Below are 9,492 nucleotides of genomic sequence, written 5' to 3'. Positions count from 1 at the left end.
ATTTTAAAAAGCAGAGCATTATGACTAAATCCTTATGGGAGAAAAAAAATGCTATACTACTATACCTATTCTCATTATAGGCATATAGACTGCAAAATTAAACTTTACACTGTATCTTTCAAAGTAAAACTTATTTCAATGTATTGTACCAACAAACTATAAACTGTGTAAACTGTATAATATATTTGTATAATATTGTATAATGTTTGACCGTCCTTGTTACTGTGCATTTTTCTTCGATTTGAAAAACGATTGGACAGCGAATCATGGCTCTCCTTTCAGGCAAGGGACTCACTTCAATGGCAGGTGCTAATTGGATGGCATGTCTAGCGTAATAGCTCTGGGTAAGTGGGGCCCCTCGCTCTCCATTTCGGCTCAAGAGCTCCGTAGGCTGTCACTGTGTTTTACAGTACCGCGTAGCCGTAATGGCGCTAGCTTCCACATGCAACAAGGGCCTGTTTATTATGGCTGGACCTCCGTCTCTTCCTCTCGTCCGCTGATTGGCCGCGCTACATCAGAAGCGCAACGCGATTGGTTCAGAGACCTGTCATCGGACGAGGAATAGACGGGTACCCAAGACGGCAGGGTTGCGCGTGTGCCTTCCCAGGTCCTGGCAGCACCATCCGGCGAGGGGGTGAGGACGCTGGCCGCCTGTTTTATGACTGCAAGAAACACTGGATGTTTTATCTTGATTTGTCTTCACTGGATATACATGCCCACGATACTGAGAGCAGGAACGCGGAACGCCGGTGAACGAGCACGTCGTTATCGATGGGGAAAATAAGTTGAAAGCTTCGGAAGAATGTTTTCCTTGTTCCAGGAAAACGGATTGCTCTGTTGATCAGCGTGATGGGTGTTTCGAGTGGATTTTGACATTTGGAGAGGATCTGGAGCTATCCATCTACAGCTTAGAGCTCGAGCGCAACAGAACGCGGCAACAGAGCGCCATAGCTACTGCAAAACAAGCTTTCCGGATCGATACAGTGTAGAACAGCCTTTTCATGCGGGGGAATTGTGCGTTTTAATGCAAATGTAAACAAGTAAGCTGGCGAGCAAGTACCAAGTCAGCAACGGTGGCCTGATTGAGACCCACGTAACTTCTGCAAACTGCATGCAGCCCTGGCGGTGGAAACAGGGCTGGATGAGCCCAAAATGGCAAATATGAGGAAATCTAAAAGATGAATGTTGCATTCCCCACGTAACTTGTACTATTCACCTAATTTCCCTTTCCATACAAGCCCGAGTTTAGAGCGAAGCAAGGTGCTCCTCATGCCTCCAACATGAGGGAGATTTAAGGCCGTGCGGAATTGATTTATTATGAGGGGAGCGCATTATTTTGATTTAATCCCTCTCTCTTTTTTTACTTTTCTTTTGTTTATCCTCCGCGAGAGGTTTCTTGGATGTCCGCGATTGTCATTTTGCTAGTCTGGAACGTATAACGCAAAATATCCTCCGAAGTAGGTCAGATCAAAGCTGGAGAGTTGTTAGTATGACACCTTTTCACACTCATCTTAATGTATGCCGGACATTTATGCTTTGATTTTACCCGTCGTTTGGCTCTATGACAGCCAAATGAGAGTTTGACATCTTGGCAGCTTCCCTCTCCATCTCGTTCGCCTCTTTGTTTTGTTTTTCCACCTCTCATTTCGGGCTGTTGAGTGAGTGAATGGCTCTGTGCGGAACGACGGCTTCCAATGCCGCGAAAATGATGGCTGCGTACAACGGCGGAACCGCGGCAGTGGCGGCGCATCACCCGCACCATCACCACCAGCTGCCCCATCTCCCGCCACCCGCCCATCTCCACCACCATCACCACCCGGGCCAGCATCACCTCCAGCACCCCGGCTCGGCCGCCGCCGTGCACCCCGTACAGCAGCACGCTTCCACGGCCGCAGCCGCTGCTGCTGCTGCCGCGGCGGCGGTGATGCTGAACCCGAGCCAGCAGCAGCCGTACTTCCCCTCGCCCGCTCCTGGTCAAGCTCCGGGGCCGGCGGCCGCTGCAGCCCCAGCGCAGGTGCAAGCCGCCGCCGCGGCCGCTGTGAAGGCGCATCACCACCACCACCACCACTCGCATCACTTACAACAACAGCTGGATATAGAGCCGGACAGACCCATCGGATACGGAGCTTTCGGTGTTGTTTGGTAAGTGATCAAATTACATTGTAACAACTTATGTAAGTGAAAGTTGTAAATGCTGCTGACGACTTCAAAAGTGCACTTCAAGTAATTGTGCAAATGAAAAGTTACAAAATAAAGAATGCGTCTTTGGGAAGTAGGCTATAATTAAAAAGATGTACACTCATGAGGTGAAGACTTGAGATAACTCAGTCTAATAGAAAAAAAAATCTGTTATTCCACACAGAGCTGGTCTCCCCATGGGTGCCGCCATGTTGCTGTCACATGACCAGCTGTGGCATGAAATTGACCAATTTACTAACACTAACACACCACTAAAACTGACATTATTAATGTGTTTAGACAACCTAATCTCATGAGACAAGTAGCTATTTTACAGAATGACATTTGTATGGACATGACAGTCCTCCCCAGCCCTAACTGATTGTATGAAAATGCGCAAATGAGATTGTATGAATTATTCACCAATTTGCGAGAACGTAAAATAGTTGCCATGAGAGTGGGTTGGTTTACTTTATGAAGTGCTTTACAAAGAATAAACATAAAAGTACCAAACAATATAACAGCAAAAGAGTGATGGTACGAATCAGCATGTTTACAATCCATCAAACAGAAGGAGTGGACAAATGGCATATCAACGGCCATTTTGCCCATTGTGACAAGAATTGACTAAACCTAGACCATCACTTTCACTCTGCACCTTTTAAAGTGTTTTACCTGTCAGGTTTGTTGGGATGGAGAGGCACCATATTTTTAGATTATGTGTGACAGTTCAAGGGGAATGAGGAAGAGCTTTTGGCAAAGAATTTAAGATGTACACTAAGGGAACATCACTCTGCTTAAGGGATAAGCTGACTTAAATGCTCAAGATTTAATTCATGTCAGTTTGAGTGTCTTGTTGAGAATAGTGCCTAACCCAGGTGTTTATGTATAAACCAATAGGCACAGAACCTATATAATTCAGTTATACAGTATATAAGTAAAATGATAGTTCACACAAATTTAGAAATTATGTCAGCTTTTACTCAAGTTTTTCTCAACCTGTATGAGTTTCTTTGTTCTGTTGAACACAAGATATTTTGAAGACTGTGGATAACCAAACAGTTGCCTGTCCCCATTGACTTCCATGAGAAAAATGCTAAGGAAGACAATGGGGACCAGAAACTGTTTGGTGGCCATTGAATAACTTATGAATTTCTTCCAGTCACAACAAAACCGGTTCACAGGACAATACAGACCAAAGATGAAAAGTTGAGTAATATGTGTAATGCTTAAAGGAAGGAGAGTTCTCAGAATGAGTTTGTAACTACGAGGAAATGCAATATCCTTTTGAAGCACACACCCTCCTATCTGGTAGAAGATTCAGCCGCAGCTTCTGTTCAGAGGTTAATCTGAGAGTTAATTCCTGGGACGAGCAATGTATTAAGCACAATAGACAAAATGAAATGAATGGGCATTCATTCTTTAAGTATTTCTATCAAATATCTAGGCTCTCTGTGTGTTTATCCAAAGGAATCACCTGTAACTGGTGCCTGCAGAGGGGCCACAAAACCAGGGGAGCTCTCACCAACAGCCACCCTCCCTACCTCCACCCATGCAATCTTAGCCTGACCTTTCCTCAAAATCGCTTCCTGTTGCTCATTGTCTGCTTTTAATCTGCACTGTTGCCTGCTGGTATATTTATAGCTGTCCTCCAGAGGCATGGCCATAGAGGAAAAGCATTTAGGGTTTGCACCCTCTGAAAGGGGGTGGGCAGAACCATGGGTAATTAAAGAGATAATTCACCCAAAAAGTTCTCTCACCATTTAATACCCCTCATGTTGTTTCAAACATGTATGACTTACTTACTTCTTTGGAATACAACAAGATATTTGGAAGAAATGTGCTGATTGCTCTTAATTACAATCAATGGAAACTTTGAGCTTTCAGGCATTAAAAATTACGCAAAAGCATGAATTTCAGTGCTTAATAACGTTTTCATAATGCTCATCTTTTTTTGACATTATGGTTATTTAAACATGTTTAAATTCATATTTTAAATTATTTAATTTATTTTCATATCCTGCAGTTTAACGCTTTGACAATTTATATAAATTAAAAGAATAATGACTTAATATTTATACAAATGTAATATAAATGATCGTACTTTCATTTAATAGACTATACATTTATTTAAAGAAGTATATTATGTCTTCAAACCATAACTCAAGTGTTGTCTATGTTTGATGGCATTGCAGGTGTTCAGAATGAACATACTTTTGTCAATTGATGTGAACTTCAACAGGTATCCCGCGCTCAGGAATTAGGGAGCAGCAAAGGCCCTGTTTACACCTGGAATTAAGATACGTTTTGGTCTAGGGATGTCAAAAGTACCGGTACTTCGTAGGGCTGAAAACTGTATCATGATATAAGGGTTTGATATCGATTATTATTGATGTTTTATGACCTATTTAAAATAAGGACGGAAAATATTTTACATTTTTATTTTAAACTTAACCTTCCTCTGATTATAATCCCCTCAGTTATAAAGGCAGAAATGTCAACACAACCATGGAAAACACTCAAATAATTAAAATATAAACACAAGTCTAAAATCACAATGAACACTTAACAATCATCTCTTAACATTAAAGGGTTAGTTCACCCAAAAATGAAAATTCTGTCATTAATTACTCACCCTCATGTCGTTGGACACCTGTAAGACCTCCGTTCATATTCGGAACACAAATGAAGATATTTTAGTTGAAAGCTGATGGCTGAGAAAGGCTTCAGACAGGCCTCCATTGGCATTCAGTACATTGACACTTCCAATATCCATGAAAGGCACTTAAAACGTTGTTACAAAGTCTATCTCACCACAGTGGCTCTACAATAATTTTACGATGCGACGACAATAGTTTTTGTGCGCAAAAAAAAATCAAAATAACACCTTTATCCAACTTGTTCTCGACTTCCGTGTATGCCTCCACGACGCATGCGCGAGAATATGACGCAGATCCGGCGTTCGGACACATGACCCAGAAGCGATTTGTTTACGAGCAGAGGAAGACGCGCGTGTCTAAGCTGTTGGATTCTACGTTGATCGTGCTTTAGGTCTCGGCGTAGTGCTCAAAATGGGGCTTAAGTGTGTATTTCATGGATTCCCGAACGCCGGCGCTACGTCATATTCTCGCGCATGCGTCGTGGAGGCACACACGGAAGTCGAGAACAAGTTGGATAAAGGTGTTATTTTGATTTTTTTTTTGCCCACAAAAACTATTGTCGTCGCATCGTAAAATTATTGTAGAGCCACTGTGGTGAGATAGACTTTGTAACGACGTTTTAAGTGCCTTTCATGGATCTTGGAAGTGTCAATGTACTGAATGCCAATGGAGGCCTGTCTGAAGTAGGGATGGGCGATATGGACTTAAAAATTTATCCCGATATTTTCTAGTATTTATTGCGATAACGATATCAATGACGATAAATGTAGTATCATTCCCCATGTTTTTGGATACAAGTGAAAGCTGCATGCATTCTTATATTTATTTATATATATATATATATATATATGTATATATATATATATATATATATATATATATATATATATATATATATATATATATATATATATATATATATATATATATATATATATATATATATATATATATATATATTTCAGAAATGGAAAAGTTGCAGATATAATTGTCTTCTGTAAAAGTGCAGGAAATGTTTAAATAGTGCAACTGTGCTAAAAAAACGTCAGACAATACAAACAAAAATAATTTTTAAATCAATGACAAGTTTTACATGTAAACCGATTCTGTATTTATTCATACATGGTGCAAACAGTGGTAAAAATAGCAGAAACAGCAAAAGTAATTATCCCAAAAATGTCTTCAGATTACAAAAAAGTTGAAAATAATGATTTAATGATAGAACTTCAGTAATTTGAGTTGATAATACAATAATACCACAAATTATTCTACTAATAAAAAATAAACTGCACTAAGGAATAATGAGCTTCTGGGTTCATGAATATTAATCACGTTGTCAGCGCTCATTCTAACTGATTTGCTGAAATCAAAACACAGTAATAGGTGCGCGCCAGCCAATGAGATTCCCGTTTGTGCATTCGTTTCTTTCTGTTCACGAAAGGCTGAATCATTCCAAATAAACGCCATTACTTTACAGGAAAATGCAACAAAGGATATTGTTTACATGTAGCACGTCAATTCTGTTTGGTATAAGACTCTCGCTCTCTCTTTGAGTGTGTGTGAAACACTGAGCGCTCTCAGTCGCGCGCCTCACACTAGTGTTTAATGTGCGTCATATACACTGCGCATTCATTGAGACGAACTGAAATAGTGTGCTTTACCGATCGATTGAGACGGAGCAAATCTCTTAAGCGCTCAGTCCAAGTGCTCAGCGAGTGAAAATACAAACCTCGTTTAGCTATGAACTCTTCCGCAGCTTCCACCATAGTTGTTTTCGTTCTGCACGTGAGATGTGGATGTATATATTCGGAACACAAATGAAGATATTTTAGTTGAAAGCTGATGGCTGAGAAAGGCTTCAGACAGGCCTCCATTGGCATTCAGTACATTGACACTTCCAATATCCATGAAAGGCACTTAAAACGTTGTTACAAAGTCTATCTCACCACAGTGGCTCTACAATAATTTTACGATGCGACGACAATAGTTTTTGTGCGCAAAAAAAAATCAAAATAACACCTTTATCCAACTTGTTCTCGACTTCCGTGTATGCCTCCACGACGCATGCGCGAGAATATGACGCAGATCCGGCGTTCGGACACATGACCCAGAAGCGATTTGTTTACGAGCAGAGGAAGACGCGCGTGTCTAAGCTGTTGGATTCTACGTTGATCGTGCTTTAGGTCTCGGCGTAGTGCTCAAAATGGGGCTTAAGTGTGTATTTCATGGATTCCCGAACGCCGGCGCTACGTCATATTCTCGCGCATGCGTCGTGGAGGCACACACGGAAGTCGAGAACAAGTTGGATAAAGGTGTTATTTTGATTTTTTTTTTGCCCACAAAAACTATTGTCGTCGCATCGTAAAATTATTGTAGAGCCACTGTGGTGAGATAGACTTTGTAACGACGTTTTAAGTGCCTTTCATGGATCTTGGAAGTGTCAATGTACTGAATGCCAATGGAGGCCTGTCTGAAGTAGGGATGGGCGATATGGACTTAAAAATTTATCCCGATATTTTCTAGTATTTATTGCGATAACGATATCAATGACGATAAATGTAGTATCATTCCCCATGTTTTTGGATACAAGTGAAAGCTGCATGCATTCTTATATTTATTTATATATATATATATATATATATGTATATATATATATATATATATATATATATATATATATATATATATATATATATATATATATATATATATATATATATATATATATATATATATATATATATATATTTCAGAAATGGAAAAGTTGCAGATATAATTGTCTTCTGTAAAAGTGCAGGAAATGTTTAAATAGTGCAACTGTGCTAAAAAAACGTCAGACAATACAAACAAAAATAATTTTTAAATCAATGACAAGTTTTACATGTAAACCGATTCTGTATTTATTCATACATGGTGCAAACAGTGGTAAAAATAGCAGAAACAGCAAAAGTAATTATCCCAAAAATGTCTTCAGATTACAAAAAAGTTGAAAATAATGATTTAATGATAGAACTTCAGTAATTTGAGTTGATAATACAATAATACCACAAATTATTCTACTAATAAAAAATAAACTGCACTAAGGAATAATGAGCTTCTGGGTTCATGAATATTAATCACGTTGTCAGCGCTCATTCTAACTGATTTGCTGAAATCAAAACACAGTAATAGGTGCGCGCCAGCCAATGAGATTCCCGTTTGTGCATTCGTTTCTTTCTGTTCACGAAAGGCTGAATCATTCCAAATAAACGCCATTACTTTACAGGAAAATGCAACAAAGGATATTGTTTACATGTAGCACGTCAATTCTGTTTGGTATAAGACTCTCGCTCTCTCTTTGAGTGTGTGTGAAACACTGAGCGCTCTCAGTCGCGCGCCTCACACTAGTGTTTAATGTGCGTCATATACACTGCGCATTCATTGAGACGAACTGAAATAGTGTGCTTTACCGATCGATTGAGACGGAGCAAATCTCTTAAGCGCTCAGTCCAAGTGCTCAGCGAGTGAAAATACAAACCTCGTTTAGCTATGAACTCTTCCGCAGCTTCCACCATAGTTGTTTTCGTTCTGCACGTGAGATGTGGATTCAGTGCCGCAGCTCCTATCAAGCACTGCGCGTAGAGCACAGAGTGCTGCGGGGGGCACCACAAGAAATTCTCTCTCCAACCCCCGTTCAGCTATGAGTGACGAACGCAGCCACCGCGGCCATCATAAAGTAATAACGCTTAGGGCATCAAGACGGCCAGCGGTGGCACGGTGCGGATGGGTCGCGCCATCAACTAGGCTTTATCGTTATTATCGCGGGAAGGCAAATTCTTATCGTGGGGAGAATTTTTACCGGTATATCGCAAACGATAAGATATCGCCCATCCCTAGTCTGAAGCCTTTCTCAGCCATCAGCTTTCAACAAAAATATCTTCATTTGTGTTCCGAATATGAACGGAGGTCTTACAGGTGTCCAACGACATGAGGGTGAGTAATTAATGACAGAATTTTCATTTTTGGGTGAACTAACCCTTTAAGGTGCAGTGCCTACGTTATTTCTTTGTAACTGTTACCGTTTAGATGCTTTGTCATAAGGCACTGATGCAGAGTACCTCTCCATGTAGTTTCAAAGGCTGAATCCGAAATCGCCTATACCCTTAAATAGGGCCCTATTTGAGGGGACAGCCATTTGTAGTGGTGTCCGAAACCATAGTTAATGTTATTGAGTGCACTCATTCAATCCCACTTTGCACCGCAATAACGAGTGTACAGCCGATGTACACACAGCGGCTGTCCGAATTCGCTCACTTGTTTTCATTCACTCCTTCAATTGAACTGTATCAGTAGACTAAAGTAGGGAATAGTGATTGAGGGTTTAGGGGGCGATTTCGGATTCAACCAAAGTCAAGAATAGCACAACGGCGAGCACGCCGAGTATAAACACGTCCCCAAATGAACGAGGCGCGCGCGCTGTCAGCGGAGACTCGTGCTGCGGAGCCAGACGAAAGTATAACAAGGCTAGTAAAACAAGTTTGTGGTATTACCAGTCTTGGTGGGGATGTCTCCCAGACGACATAGGTCTGATTACAGTCAGATTTATACAAACCAAAAAAGTTTTATTAACAATTTCCTCGCTTGCTGCGGCAATCATTTTCCACTTATCACTCCA

At 40.6% G+C, this 9,492-nt stretch overlaps 1 protein-coding gene across 1 annotated transcript in view; it reads left to right on the top strand.

Annotated features, from left to right (window-relative positions):
* The first annotated feature begins 552 nt into the window (after nucleotides 1-552).
* nlk2 (nemo-like kinase, type 2) overlaps nucleotides 553-9,492 on the top strand; it is a 100,133-nt gene continuing 91,193 nt past the window's right edge. Inside the window, exon 1 of the mRNA XM_079823098.1 lies at nucleotides 553-2,142. Within this exon, the coding sequence (XP_079679224.1) occupies nucleotides 1,667-2,142 (476 nt within the window). The 5' untranslated portion in view covers nucleotides 553-1,666. The remainder of the gene's footprint in view (nucleotides 2,143-9,492) is intronic.

The sequence above is a fragment of the Gobio gobio genome (assembly GCF_949357685.1).
Source record: "Gobio gobio genome assembly, chromosome: 8".
In the NCBI taxonomy this organism is placed as follows: domain Eukaryota; kingdom Metazoa; phylum Chordata; class Actinopteri; order Cypriniformes; family Gobionidae; genus Gobio; species Gobio gobio.
This window is presented reverse-complemented; position numbering and strand designations above follow the sequence as displayed.